The following is a 15,784-nucleotide window of genomic DNA, read 5'->3' as shown; positions in this document are numbered from 1 at the left end:
GGAGAACATGCAAACTCCACAAAGGCGGGGCCGGGGATTGAACCCGGGTCCTCAGAACTGTGAGGCTGACGCTCTACCCAGTCGTCCACCGTGCCGCCAACTGTGTTCGTATGGCTACTAATTATACCTTTATCGTTTATCTCATTGACTTCTGAAAAATATATATATTTTTAATTTATATATTTATATTAAATATAAACCAGGCGCCCGTCCTGGTTGCATGTTTTTTTAATGCGTTATGTAATTCTGTGATGGTTAAAGGAACATCAAGGCTGTCTTTAATTTGTGTATTTAATTGAGGGATGTTTAGATCGTTAATAAAACTTTCAATTTCTTTTTGATCTGGGTTGTTCGAAGATGCGTATAAGCTGCTATAAAAAAATTCATTTATTTCTAGCGGTGACTGTGTACAGTTGCCGTTTGAATCTTGAATAGCTGTAATTAATGACTTTTCTTTATTGCGCTGGTTGGTTCACAAAGAATTTTCCTGATTTATTATTGTATTCAAAGTTAGTGTATCTTAACTGTTGTTGTAGAAAATCTTTTCTTTTTTTTATAAGATAACGTCTAATTAGGGCGGCACGGTGGACGACTGGTTAGAGCGTCAGCCTCACAGTTCTGAGGACCCGGGTTCAATCCCCGGCCCCGTCTGTGTGGAGTTTGCATGTTCTCCCCGTGCCTGCGTGGGTTTTCTCCGGGTACTCCGGTTTCCTCCCACATCCCAAAAACATGCATTAATTGGAGACTCTAAATTGCCCGTGGGCATGACTGTGAGTGCAAATGGTTGTTTGTTTCTATGTCCCCTGCGATTGGCTGGCAACCAGTTCAGGGTGTACCCCGCCTCCTGCCCGATGACAGCTGGGATGGGCTCCAGCACGCCCGCGACCCTAGTGAGGAGAAGCGGCTCAGAAAATGGATGGATGGACGTCTAATTAATGTTTTGCCTTTTGAAATTGGTTTCTAAGCGTATCTGTCGGATTAAATGCATATTCCTCTGTGAGGTGTTTATTTTTGTATTAATGTATCCCAATGAATAATTGATTCACTATAAATAATACATTCAGCAATTTTACACATACATTACAATTTTACACATACATTCGTTGTATTATTTTATTAAATTAAGCGGTACAGAAAATGGATGGATGGTTAAATCGCTATAATTTAGTTAATTCTAGATTATACATTTTATTTTTATTATTAAATTATATGTGCGGCACGGTGGACGACTGGTTAGAGCGTCAGCCTCACAGTTCTCGGGTTCAATCCCCGGCCCCGCCTGTGTGGAGTTTGCATGTTCTCCCCGTGCCTGCGTGGGTTTTCTCCGGGCACTCCGGTTTCCTCCCACATCCCAAAAAACATGCATTAATTGGAGACTCTAAATTGCCCGTAGGCATGACTGTGAGTGCGAATAGTTGTTTGTTTCTATGTGCCCTGCGATTGGCTGGCAACCAGTTCAGGGTGTACCCCGCCTCCTGCCCGATGACAGCTGGGATAGGCTCCAGCACGCCCGCGACCCTAGTGAGGAGAAGCAGCTCAGAAAATGGATGGATGGAAATTATATGTATATTTTACATACATATTTTAACCTTATTGTCCGTTTTAAAAAGCAAATTCATCCTTTGATAAAAAAAATAATAATAATAAAGTTACAGAGCGCTAAGCTCCATCTACGGTATTTTCCGGAAGTGTTCTCTTCTTCGTCTTATTTGTAAATCACCAAGCGGAAACAAAGTTGTATGAGCTCAGTTGATTTTTGTCCGGTGCCTTGACGAGACCAGAGTCAGTGGTTTCCTCCTCCCATCCATCAAATGATGTTTGACATTCGGAGGGCTACCGCTAACCGCACCGTTTATAGTTAGCCCGTTGTTACGGTTCGTCCGTAACCATGAGATGCTTGTCTGAAGCAGCTAGCCGGCTTGCTAGCTGACTTCAATGGGTTTTCGAGTGAAAAGATGATCGCCTCACTTTCTCGGGGAAGTTTGCTCGATGAGGTGCTGCACGGAGGTTTTAACGAGGTAACGGTTGTCGGGTTCCTGTTTAGTGGTTTAGCTTTCGCAAACCACAATTGCATGTGAAATTATGTCGTTCTGACAGAGTAAAACTTCAATTAATAAATGTGATACGGTGTGTCCCTGTAAAGGTAAAGAAAAAAGGCTAACCTGAACGTGGTTAGCTTTTTTTCCCCCAAAACAAGTCCATTTTATACAGCAGCTTACGTCACTTCGTGCTTGTCAAAAGTTCAACACGAGTAAGAATGTACACGATAAGGCTATGTATTAATAAAAAAAAAATCTAATGTGTTGTTAATGGGTGGGTTGTGTATCCTGGACAACGGTAGGTCACGTGATTGCACGCGACTGGTAAAAATGGAATGTAGCTCCTGAAATATACGTCAATTGTAACATTGAACACAACTCGACACCTGAAAAAATATTCTCTCTTGCTGGTTTCAAAGGAAAATTAATTAAATGAAATCGGATTTGGGTTTGTGATACAATTGGCTGACCCCGCCCCCACGCCCTTTTGTCCCGGCATAATAAACAAAGGAAGCCGTTTGTTTTGCACTGCTGTCTATCTTGTGTGTAAAACTAGAAACATACTTTTAAAAATCTTTTTAACATTAATTAAACCGTGATGTGTATGTATGTATGTGTGTGTGTTGTTGTTGGATGTAGCACCAACTGGCCACCTACATCTCCTGGGTAAACGCTCAGCTGAAAAGGAAACCTGGACTGAAGCCGATCGCTGACCTCAGGAGTGATCTGCAAGATGGAGTGGTTCTCATACAGCTCATAGAGATAGTTGGTAAATACAGTCACATCGGCATAGTACACACGGGCGGTTCATCAGGTTGAAGCTGGTATAAAGATACAGTCTATTATTTGATTAATTTTTCCGTTCTCGGTTACATCAGCAAATACTTCATGAGTTACACCTGCACGTTGTAAATAAACCCAACAATGTAAAAATTGTAATTGACACTGTCAGAAAGGAATTCATATGTCACTATGGTAGTTCTAGTGTTAGTCAATAGTCATTGATGGTATAGAGCAGGGGTGTCAAACTCAAATTCACGGTGGGCCAAAATAAGAAATTGGGACGTCGTCGCAGGCCAAACTGAATATTTAATGAAAAATCACTGCAATGTGCATATTTCCCTTTTCTGCAGAAATGTAGCGTTAAAAGTTTATCATTGACAACAAACTTAAATTTTGCTTAAACACTGAATCTGGAATAAAGAGACTTTAATATTATAAACACGAGAAATCAAATTTGCGGTAAAATACATTAGTGGTATTTTGTTGTTGTTTTGTATTTAAATAGATAACATGAATTCTTCTCTCTCTCCATCTTCTATTTATCTATCTGCAACGACCTTTGTTTTTTATGTAAATCTTTTTTCAAAGGCCAACAACAAAACAACCCCAAAAAAATAAGAATGTCTCTCAATAAAAATCCAAACCTCAAACTATTAACAGTCCCTGCCTAGGACTTGATAAAGAGCATGAAAAAAACTATTAATTCAATTATGTTATATTCTGGCGGCACGGTGGACGACTGGTTAGAGCGTCAGCCTCACAGTTCTGAGGACCGGGGTTCAATCCCCGGCCCCGGCTGTGTGGAGTTTGCATGTTCTCCCCATGCCTGCGTGGGTTTTCTCCGGGCACTCCGGTTTCCTCCCACATCCCAAAAACATGCATTAATTGGAGACTCTAAATTGCCCGTAGGTGTGAATGTGAGTGTGAATGGTTGTTTGTTTGTATGTGCCCTGCGATTGGCTGGCAACCACTTCAGGGTGTACCCCGCCTCCTGCCCGATGATAGCTGGGATAGGCTCCAGCACGCCCGCGACCCTAGTGAGGAGAAGCGGCTCAGAAAATGGATGGATGGATGTTATATTCTTTGTTATAGCCACGTTCCTCTGCACACGACAAACAGGTCTGGCTTTTACTTTAGTGAACAGATAATCTGCCTCCCACCTGTCTTGGAAGTTAACTGTTTTCCATCTTTCGTTTGGCCATTTTTCGGAAGGGGAAGTATAAATTTGCTCGAGGAGACTGGTAGCATAGTTGCTAACGACTGCAACAGAAATTGAAGGGGTGCTTGCCGGTCTAGACTGATGGGCCAACACACAAGCAAAACATTCTGGGATTTATAATATTAGTGGCGCATGCGGCTATATACTGGCGGGCCAGCTCTAATACACATTTAATATGGTTTTGCGGGCCATATATAATTACATCGTTGGCCAAATTTGGCCCCGGGCCTGAGTTTGACATATATGGTATAGAGGTTCACTTTGGTGCAGGCAGCATGGGTTCAGTTCCCATTGAGTGAGTGAGTGTGTGAGTGTGAAGGGTTGTTTGTCTAAATGTGCCCTGCGATTGACTGGCGACCAGTCCAGGGTGTATGCCCCTTCTCCCCTGAAGACCCTAAACAGGATAAGCAGTATGGACAATGGACGCATGAATGGATGGTTGTCAGTAATGTCTCTTTCAGTGTCAGTCAAAACTGAGCTTTATTATTGTTTTTTTTTTTTTTTTTCATTTTGATCTAAGTAAGACCACAGCTATTGGAACGCTCACTATTAAGTTCAATAATAATTTACTGGACAATTGTCAGTAAAACAGGCCTTTGTTCTCTGGGTTGCTGCTAATGTTCATAGTAATGATGTTCTGAACATTTTAATTATTATTTAGTCTACATCAGTGGTCAAACTTTTTACACCAAGTACAACCTAAAATGTTTTTATTCCAAGTGCCACCATCATGGCCAATATTAAAATACAGTATTATAGTAGTATATAGTATAGTATATATAGTTCATCAAAAATTAGACGGTTTAATTTGTAAAAAGTACATTTAATATTATTGTAAGCCACATTATATACTGTTTGAACTTAGAATAGAAAAATTTATTCAAAATGCACGGTATTTAACCTGCAGTGGACAAACGATTATTTTTTTGTTCAATGCAAAGGCTGTTTGTTTCATCTGTCGAGAGGCGGAATACAATCTGCGACGACACTATGAATCCCGTCACAAAGACATGTATGATAGCTTGCAAGGCCAAATGCGAGCAGACAAACTCTCAAAGCTAAAAAGTGGACTGTTAGCTCAGCAGAATACATTTGAATGTATTTCCTGACTTTTTTTCTGTGAAGATCCCATCCATCCATTCATTTTCTGAGGCGCTTCTCCTCACTAGGGTCGCGGGCGTGCTGGAGCCTATCCCAGCTATCATCGGGCAGGAGGCGGGGTACACCCTGAACAGGTTGCCAGCCAATCGCAGGGCACATAGAAACAAACAACCATTCGCACTCACATTCACACCTACGGGCAATTTAGAGTTGTCAATTAACCTACCATGCATGTTTTTGGGATGTGGGAGGAAACCGGAGTGCCCGGAGAAAACCCACGCAGGCACGGGGAGAACATGCAAACTCCACACAGGCGGGGCCGGGGATTGAACCCCGGTCCTCAGAACTGTAAGGCAGACGCTCTAACCAGTCGCCCACCGTGCCGTGTGAAGATCCCAGAGAGGCTTATTAATATTTGGTTATGTGTGGCTTTCTGGAAAACAATAAATGTTTACTTTTAGGCACCCCTGCGATCGTCACACTTTTTCTGTTACAAACTGACCTCCCCATCAGAGAAGGGAAAAGTTATGCGGCCCTCACAGGAAACTGGAGTGCCCGGAGAAAACGCACGCAGGCATGGGGAGAACATGCAAACTCTACACAGGCGGGGCCGGGGATTGAACCACGGTCCTCAGAACTTTGAGGCAGACGCTCTAACCAGTCGTCCACCGTGCCCTTTGAAAACTAACCACTTTAAAAGTATCCATCCATCCATTTTCTGAGCCGCTTCTTACTAGGGTCGTGGACGTGCTGGAGCCTATCCCAGCTATCATCGGGCAGGAGGTGGGGTACACCCTGAACTGGTTCTGAGAACTGGGGTTCAATCCCCGGCCCAGCCTGTGTGGAGTTTGCATGTTCTCCCTGTGCCTGCGTGGGTTTTCTCCAGGCATTAATCTTTAAAAAATATACAATCATTATAGTGACAGTCGATATCAAAACAGAAATGTAAAAATAAAAAAAGTCACAAAATTCAGAAAATGCGGTTCATAGTTGGAGAAAAGAGAAATGAAGACATGCAATTATTGATTACAAAAGCACTGTAGAGAGAGAGAGTAAATCTGAAATCAACAGAAAGACAGCTGTAACAGTATTTAAATAGAATTGTAAATACATGCGCCACATTCACAAAATAACTAATAACTAACATAGAATGAACATTTAGCTATGACCGTTTAGTGAGGAAAGTATAAATGATTGTTACAAGCAAATCATTTAAGCATTACTTACATAATAAAACTTAACGATTTTAAGATCACATTGCAGTAGGATCAGGACCAATTGCAAAGAATAAAGCTTGGCACTTTTTCTAAACTACCGTTAGAGGGCGACCTTCCACTTGCAAAAAGATGTCCCTCTGTCAGCAAGTGTAATGAACGTGTGCCTAACTTAGATTATTGCTTCAGTTAGTTTTACAAATAGTAAATAAAAAAAACACATTATGCACGCTACAACCATTCATCCATTTTCTATTCAGTTTGTTGCTCACAACAGAGCTGAGATTTGAACGCAGAACCCCATAGCTGTGAGGCAGATGTGCTAACCACGCCTTCACCGTGCTGCCTCTTATACTCAATACAGCTATGCATTATCCTTATTGTTCTTATTTCCTGAAAGATCGTTTTCTGTGTGGCAGCTGGAGAAGTGCTTGAGGGTGTTTATGTGGCTCCTCAGAGCAAAGAAGAAAGCAAGAAGAATGTGGAGCAAGTGCTGCATTTTATTTCCTCCAGACATATACGCATGCCTCACATCTCAGCAAGAGGTATGTCAGACCATAGACATTTTCTAAAGCCACAGAACACATTTTTTCTTTTGAATTCAAATTATTTGTAGACAAACGTATGTTGGAAACATTGCATGAGTACATGTTTCGTACATGTCATTCTGTTCTTTGTGCAGACATTGTTGAAGGTAACCTGAAATCTGTGATGAGGATTATTCTGGCACTGGCTGCTCACTTCAAGCCCTCAGCCAATCATAGGGTTGGTTCGGGAAGCGGGAGGGGCTCCACAGCAGGCGCCCCCTTCCACAACCCTCTGTCCACTGTGGCACTGGCACAAGGTGCTGCTGCTACTCTAGCATCAGCCCGATACAATGCCTCATTGCCTGCAAGTGCGTCGCACATTCACAGGTACCACGGGTGCTATTATTCCCACACAAAAACAAATCTATACATAGTGTAACTAACCACCTATAAATTGAAATATCTAAAAGCGGTACAAGTTGGAATTTAACCGTATTTTATTGGAAAAATATGCCTCAAAAGTCAGTCGCGAATGATGATGCTTGAGACAAGAAAATCTAATGAAACTTACATGTATATAGGTGTGTGTTTTGCTTTTTACTTGCTTTTTTGTATATTGTTGTGATGCAAAAAGCAAATGTGTGTTGATATCCATGTAACTGGACGTTACTGCAACATAGGAAAAGGTCTGGTTCTTCTGTGCTTTGCGAGCAATGCAATTTTTAAATCCCTTACATACACAAATGAGTTTTACCAAGCGGATAAACACAACACTTAATTCCAGTAATACAACGCCACTAAAAGTATTACCCTGCTAACATATTTCTGTTCCTTCTCCATTACGTGGAGTTATTGATGTTAGATTTATGTATTTAGTTTATTATACAGTGATTGGCAGCACAGTGGAATAGCGGTTAGGACGTATACCTAATAGTGAGTTTATGGGTTCGACTCTCAACTCTGTCCTTCCTGTGTGGAGTTTTCATGTTCTCCCCGTGCTTGCATGGGTTTTCTCCGGATACTCCTGCTTCCCCCAACCTTCCTCCTAACTGTGACCCTAATGTTCAGGGTATGAATCTCAGCTCTTGCCTTCCAGTCTGGAGTTTGCCTGGTTGCGTGGGTTGTGTTCGGTTACCCAAGCTTCCTCCCACATTACTAAAAGCATGCATGTCAGGTTCATTAAAGATGAAATTATCCATAGGTCTAATTGTTTTGTCTATCTGGGCCCTGCAATTGAGTGGAGACCAGTCAAGGGTGTAGCCTACCTCTCACCCAAAGTCAGCTTGGATAGTCTCCAGCTCACCCCCAACCCTAAGGAGAACTAGTGTTAAAAATTAATGGATAAACATTGCTGATTGCTTGATTTATTTTTATACCTGTATGATAAGTAGAAATGTTAATATTTTACTTAAATGTTACCTGGAGAGTTAATAAAGGTTCTGTGATGGCAACAGTTTGAGTCTGGAAAAAATAAACTCAGTCTACATTAAATTATTTTTCATTTGTTATGTGTGAAAATTCATATACTCTTATCATATACTTTCACCTATATCCTCATAATGGTACTAATGCATACTGTGATTTCCCCCCCCTCATATTTAAGTTATCCTATTACAATATTAAAAACACATCCCAATAGGGTACACTGAAGTTGTATACTTTAAGCTACAACCACAAAAAAATAACAATTGCATGAGTGTCAATAAAAACTGAGCATTACTAATTTGTAACAAAAGAGTCACTGCACCACTTTTATCAGAGCTTGATTGTCCAGGTGTACCTAAATTTGCTGCTATGATGTATGACAATTACTTTGAGTATATCCTTTGTGGTTCACTTTTCAGTTGCTGGCGGTCAGCTGGAGACAAGAGCGTGTGTGTTCGTGCACTGGTGAAGCAGTATGAGAGAGGAACCCCGGACGAACTGGATAATGCACAGACCAACAGGTAAGTAAAAATCTGTATTAACAGATACTGATCTCTAGGTTCACTTAATGCTGAAATACAAATTTAGAAACACTGACAATAAACATCCTTTCCTCTAAACACTTAGAAAACGTCTTCCAGTTTTAAAATTTTTCAAATGGGATTCAGTTTGACTGTTTGATTCGCCTGCAGCTAACTCTTAAATGCTGCATGCAAAATTAGTAATTTGCTCACTGAAGAACACAAATAGCTCGAATTTTGTTTGCCTGCAGTTTAACATGGACAACTTGTTTTCCAATAAATTTTACACAGGGAATGTCGCCTATACTGAATTATGTTGAGGGCTTTAATACTGTATATACCTACGGAAATGACAACTGATGTTAATCACTTTTTTGTTTTATAGTAGTGAATACTAATATAAACTTATAATTTCACATTCTAAGTATATAGAACATGTTAAAAAGTAGATACAGTATATAGAAAACATCTACTTGGTTGTTTGAATGTATTTGCATGACAGGAACAGAAAGTACCAAATCTTTAACACCGACTTCCACACTAAGAGAACAGTAGACTACATTCTCACATTTATTTCTATTTGTGTCATGCCCAACAGAGCATATGACGCGTTAGTAACGTAACCATGATCCGCGTGTGTCCAAAGGCAGATGATAGAGAAAAAAATAATCAGCCTTTATCCTCTTCAGTCACATGTCTAGTCCTGTTTTAGACTGGCCCTGCATCATACTGAGAGGTGTTTCTAATATGTTGGTTACCTTACATTAGATACATGCAAAAGCAAGATTTTGGGATCTCATCGGACTGAGCAGTTGTACTAGAAGATATGGCCCGTTATTGTGTATAGCTTTATTAAGAGAGATGGTTTAGCAGGAAATAATGTGCTGGTTGCCATGGTAGCATGTGACTAGCAATACGCAGAGGGCGTGTGTGTGTGTGTGTGTGTGTGTTTGAGTGTTTGAGTGTTGAAGATGATAAACCAGCATGAGTCTGGTGGAACATAGCACAGATCAGTCAGATGGGGGGGACACAGGTTAAATGGTAAGACAAGATACTGTGCATGTGTGAGTGTGTTTGTGTATGTATATGTGCATGTGTTTAGTATTAACTGTATTACAGTATTGTGTGTACTGTATTCTTATGCTGTTATATATACTGTACATACTATGTTTAGCAACATGTTAATACTTCTAAGTTTTTTTTTGCTTTTTTTTTTTATATAGACACTATATCTTATTTTGTCTTTTTTTTCCCCTTTAAGTCTCAGCTCTAGTCCTTTACCGTCTCCCAGAGCTCCAACCAGCAACCAAGGAGACAGCCAGGAAGAAGACCTCACACAATTAGAAAACAGAGGTGAGCTGTACACTGTACATCTCGGAGACACGATGTATTGTGCAATTTGTGCGTCGTTATTAATTGCATGCCTCTGCAGTTGAGTCGTCTGTTGCTGTAGTGGAGACAACATGGGAGGATTCCATCAGTGAAACTTTGGAGAAGGAGGTAGAGGAGACGCGTAAAATGGTGTCGGCTTTGCAGGTAGGCAAGTAGTGAGAGTTTATTTTTGTTTGTTTGTGTGTTTATTAAATAGCAACAACAAGCTACATATCATCTCTGTCAGGGAGAATCCTCGCACCTCTAAAATCATTACCTTTCGGGAAATCAAAAATATGCCGCCATCCTTCTTGAGTTACCAAATACTGTATTCTTCAAGTTGATATCATATACCATTGCATACCAACATCAACACAATATACCACCCCAAAATAATGATCAATCGCTAATTTAATACACTTAAATGGTATCTTTTAAAAAAAGCTAATTTATTACACTGTCATTGATTAAAATACAGCGATGGCGCCAGCCGTCCACGTAAGTTTGCGCTCGTGGCAGCCAGACAAAAAGCCTTTAGTACTTCCCAAACGTAAATGGATGGGGTTACATCATCGTTTTTATAATACAGTCGGCGCGATCCACTCTTGTTGTCGTCGCCACGGTAACGAGTGTATCCGGTCGCATTTGAGTTGACAAGATAAAACCCAATGATCGTAAAAAACGGGATGCGGTGGTATCGGAATATAAGATTTTATTGCAGTAGTACAAGCAAATTTGTCTTGTAGTCTGATCCGGGCATTACGTGGTGTCTGTCCCACACTGCCGACCTTTTTTCTTTTTTTTTTTTTTTTTCAATAACTTTATTGGCCGTTAGATATTTATAGTAATACGTCAAAAGATACGGGACAAGGCTAAAAATAAACTAGCTTTTGGATTCAAATATACTGTGCACAATGGCGACGCGGAGTAAATATCTTTTGCGGAGCCGATCAATTACGTCATTGATCGGATCGGCGAATAATGACATTAAAGCTGATCAGCCTAAAATGCTAATTATCGGCCGATACCGATCTGCCCGATAAAATCGGTGTAAAGTCTAATTTATACAAGTGCTGGCATATACAATATATTCTTGCTTTAAAATGTTTTGGGTTTAGTTCCCCTTTAGATAATGATTCAGTTAGAATATATTGCTCATAAAAGTTAAATACACATTGTACCTAAATGAAAGCTTTAAAACGGTTCTGAAAGATTAAATGCAAATGTATTGAACTTAGAAGTGAAATACAACTGAACTGTAGGTTTTGATTCTTTTGCATACCACTAGAAGGAGGAAGTGTACCAGTATTAGCACTTGTACCACATTTGATATTCACTGATGTTAAATTATTGTTTTTTTATATTCACGAGGTCAGCTCTAACTTCCTCGACATTGCCACCTGGTGTCAGATTTTATATATTGTGTGTTTCTAAGGCGTTGCTGCTGCAAGGCTCTCTGCCGGAGGACGAGCAAGATCTGTCTTTAAGTTTGGATGAAGGTCATCCAGACCAGCAGCTGGTACACATCCTTATTTTTTTCCTACTTTCTTTCATACATTTAAATTCGACTCCTTCAAACTTTTTATTTTCTGTCGTATCCCTCCCTCTTTTGATATCTCCCGTTTTTTCTTCCTACCCCAGCTCATAGTTCTCCACACAGATCGCATTTCTTTCTCTTGACACACTGTGTGTGTATGTGTGTTCGACTATGTGTGCGCTGGAGGGTGACACGGGTGTCAGTTACTGTGCATTCTCACACTCCTCCCTTGTTCTCTCTCTCTCTCTTTCCAGGTAGTCATCCGCAGCCGTTTGGATCAGAGTATGGAAGAGTCTCGGGAGCTGAGGGTATGCGTTTTCTTCTCAAACTATATATTACACACTTTATTAAAAGTAAATAAGCTATTTTTTTCCATGTCACATATGAATATTTAACTCACCGGTTTAGAGGGAACTTTTGAGCTGTAAGCAAGAGATGAGAAACCTGCAAGGAATCAAGGCAAGATGCATGCATGATTTACAGAGCCAATTAGAGTTATACTGTATAACATCTAATGTTGTGTAATGACGGGATAACTTGTTAGCATTGGGGAAATGAAAGGTTATTTTTGTTGATTTGCCAACATGCAGGAGGCCCAGCAGCAGCGTCTGTGCACTCAGGAGACATCCATCCTTCAGATGAAGCAAGAACTTCTCCGAGCCGGCATGGCAAAAGATGAACTTAACAATCAGAAAGTATATAAAAAAAAAAACATTCATTGTGTTCAGTGTAACTTTTTATTATAAATACAGAATGCTGTTTCGCTTAGACCGAGCTACAGTGGAAGCTGGAGGAATGTACCCGTCTGCGGAGTGACTGCAAGGTAATGTGTGTACAGTAATCTAACTCAACACCTTCTGTTGTCCAACATGCTTTTTTCAGATGACTATACCTAAATACGCTTCTTTATTCTCAGTGAATTTTCTTAGTTTATGGTCTGCATTGCTAGCTTCAAGCTTTTGGGGTTAATTAGGTTGGTTTGATCTTTGGGTTGGCTTTACTTAACTTCTTTTCCCTCAATGTGTCGATGAAGAAGGAAGTTTTGCAGAAGGACAGACTTTTGCAGCAACTCAAACAAAAGCTTGAAGAAAGCCAAAAGCAGCAGGTATAGTTTATCATGGTCAATAAGCGACATTTTGTTCCCCAGGCATCTACTGGGATGTGTTAATGTGTTGTTGCTGTTGTTGTGTATGTTATTTTGGCAGAGTGAGTTGCAGAAAGAGCTGGACCATAAAAATAGCATCGGGCAGGAAATGATGAATAGAGATCTGCAACAGGTAATATTGATTTTAATGAAACTACTAACAAATTCTCAACATCAGACACGTATTTGACAATAAACTTTAGATTTTTTTCAGATTTCCCCATGCGCTGAATACAATGGCTATTATTCCTCTGGAAATCCTACTTCCTCCATATCAAGTGTAAGTACTGTGGCTCATGGTTGATATTTTGATTTAAGCCCCACTGTCTTTTGTTATGGAGAGTCAAGTGGAGGGGCTGTTTTACGTACCTTCCTGAACAAGCCTCACATAGTTCTTGTATTATGTGGGCAGCATGGTGAAATAGTGGCTAGCACGTCTGCCTCACAGTGAGATACGGAGTTCAAATCTCAGCTGCAGTCTTCCTGTGTGGAGTGATGTTCCCCCTTTGCGTGCATGGGTACTCCGGCTTCCTTCCGAATTCCACTGCAAATAACAAATTTCTAATGTATCTTATTTTATATTTCTATTTATAATCTAATGTTGTTACATGTAGAAACTTGAAACTTGTGTTTGTGCGTGGTTGTGCCTTGTTTGCAGGCAGAGGAGGTTCAGCTGCTCAGAGATGCCCTCAGAAGTTTGAGAAACGACTTCAGAGCCCACGACCCACAGCACCACACACTGGACACCCTGGAGCAGGGCATTGTGTCACTCATCGACAGACTGCATGCTGTACATACACACAGGGTACGAGTGTGTGTTTGTAGTGTATCGTGGGGCTGTTGACTAGAAAAAAAGAAAAGTAACTTTTGAATTCATTCATCTGGATTTCATGATCACATTGACCACACTAGTATTTTTAAAGATAGCTACAGAAATTGAGAAATTAAATATTGTTTATCCTCTTACTTTGACATCTTTCCCTTAGGATTCAGATTGTGCATGTCTGTTTTTCTGTAGAGTGGTAAATCTAATAAGACTTTAAATTCAATTCCCCCTCAGGGAATGCTAACAGAGTGTTGATGTTGATGTTGTTGTTGTGCTTGGTTTTCTTCAACATGTATTCTCATACTGCAGGTTAGAGGGAAGTCTCCCAGACGCAAAGGACAGAACAGCGACTCTGACTCTTGGTCAAGTAAGTAGTCCTCCATGAAACACAGTCATGCATACTACATATTTTTAGGTTTCTATTTTGTTTCATTGCAGAGGGTTGTCAGTCTAACAGCACCGCCACGTCCTCCACCAAGATACTGTACTTCAAAGGAAGATCCTCCACACCTTCTATGATCAACATACCCAAGAGGTGGTTTCAGTTTTACCTCAGTATATACCTGTACATATGAAATGCCACAGGGTGGACTTTTTCAATGTGAGTGTCATGACGGGGGGGGGGGACATTTTTATAGGCTGGGAGAGGTGACTCTCAAGGATGTGAAGGCTGCGGTGGATCAAGAGGGGAATTACAGGTACCACTTTAAGGCCTTGGACCCCGAATTTGGTACCGTGAAAGAAGAGGTAAAGAAGGTTGTGGTGGGGAACAAAATGGAAAACTTTAAAGACTTTTCTAAATGAAATATAGTGTTTTACATAGGGCAGGGTACATGTAGATCATATTTTACGTCCCTGTGCATGAAAACAGGTTTTTCTGGATGGAGCTATCGTTCCTGGCTGGGAAGGTAAAATTGTGGCCTGGGTGGAGGAAGACCATGGTGAAGACAGGTAACAACATTGAATAGTCTCACCTTTTTATTTTCTGTTGATGCTCAGCTCTTTATTTGCTTTCTTTTACATTTTTTAGACAAACAACCATGTTAGTGGAATCTGGAAACAAAAGGATTTGAGATTCAACTTATTAGAAATGTGAAAGACTTCGGCACTCAAGAGATTTGGGTTTCTATGCTGGACTCGAAACAGCTGTGCTGTAAATGTTGATCATATCTTAGAACTCAGTGCCTTGCCACCATGTGCTTGATATTAGCAAGCCTTAACTACAGTGTCTCAAAAATACCCAAAAACCTAACATATTATAATGTCCACTTCCTGTTACTCCTAAATAGAAGTGTTTGGAATCACCTTTCATTCATTGTTCAGAACTGTAGGCTTAGTAACTGTGGCCAGTTTAAATGCATTCAGTCCTTTGGCGTGTAACATGGATGTTAAGTCTTCAGTATTATCAACCATAGCAGTTACTAGGAATTTGTGTTGGAAGTGACGCCATTTAAATGTCATCTTAATAAGTGGCTCACTGCCTCGCATGTAAACATTCTGCAAATGCTTCTGTGAAAATATTTTGAATAAATGCTGTAACTCGTGAGCATTAGAAATGCAGATGAATGCCACTGTTTACTATAGTAAAAAAGCTGGTATTTTTTGTATTATTATTAATTGTTTTTTAACCATATTTTTGGTATGATGACAAGTATCTTTTGTCAAGTACGGGGCTGGGAATGCTTGTGCTCTTTTTTATTAATGAAGCTGCACTATGAATTGGAAAGCATGTAGTACCTAACTAAGGTAATGAACTATACCTTTATTTATTGTGTGAGTGTGTATGTGTGTGCGGAGCTTCAGTGTTAGGACACTCATTTGTCCCCTTTGTGGTTTTTTGTTTTTTGCCTTTTCTAACAAGCCAATAGAAATATGCATCAGTCTAATGTAACCTTTCTGAATGCCATCAGTCTGCAAAATGTACAGTTTGAATATTTTTTTACTCTACATTTAGAGACTTACAGTTTAGAAAGTGATGTGTATTTGTCAGTGTTGAAAGATATGTATTGCAAAATAAAAGCTGGCATCTAAAAAAATATAACATTGTTTCATTTCTGAGTTTGGTCTATAGCAGTAA

The 15,784-nt window shown here is 40.2% G+C and overlaps 1 protein-coding gene across 2 annotated transcripts; it reads left to right on the top strand.

The window, feature by feature from the left end:
- The first annotated feature begins 1,715 nt into the window (after positions 1-1,715).
- Positions 1,716-15,743, top strand: LOC133467502 (dixin-like). 2 transcript variants are annotated; one of them, XM_061752429.1, is made up of 21 exons: positions 1,717-2,018; positions 2,679-2,808; positions 6,776-6,901; positions 7,039-7,270; positions 8,728-8,829; positions 10,091-10,182; positions 10,262-10,365; positions 11,636-11,719; positions 11,992-12,045; positions 12,146-12,196; positions 12,328-12,432; positions 12,507-12,560; positions 12,771-12,842; positions 12,943-13,014; positions 13,096-13,161; positions 13,540-13,686; positions 14,017-14,074; positions 14,146-14,242; positions 14,346-14,454; positions 14,579-14,658; positions 14,738-15,743. In XM_061752429.1, the coding sequence occupies exons 1-21, from the start codon at positions 1,956-1,958 to the stop codon at positions 14,778-14,780; spliced, it is 1,941 nt and encodes a 646-aa protein (XP_061608413.1). In that variant the 5' UTR covers positions 1,717-1,955; the 3' UTR covers positions 14,781-15,743. The 2 variants fall into 2 exon arrangements, with proteins under 2 accessions (XP_061608414.1, XP_061608413.1); XM_061752430.1 differs by lacking the exon at positions 12,146-12,196 and having other exon boundaries at positions 1,716-2,018.
- Positions 15,744-15,784: the final 41 nt, after the last annotated feature.

This window comes from Phyllopteryx taeniolatus, chromosome 17 (assembly GCF_024500385.1).
Source record: "Phyllopteryx taeniolatus isolate TA_2022b chromosome 17, UOR_Ptae_1.2, whole genome shotgun sequence".
Classification (NCBI taxonomy): domain Eukaryota; kingdom Metazoa; phylum Chordata; class Actinopteri; order Syngnathiformes; family Syngnathidae; genus Phyllopteryx; species Phyllopteryx taeniolatus.
The sequence above is the reverse complement of the archived record's forward strand: the minus strand, read 5'-3'. Positions and strand labels throughout refer to the sequence as shown.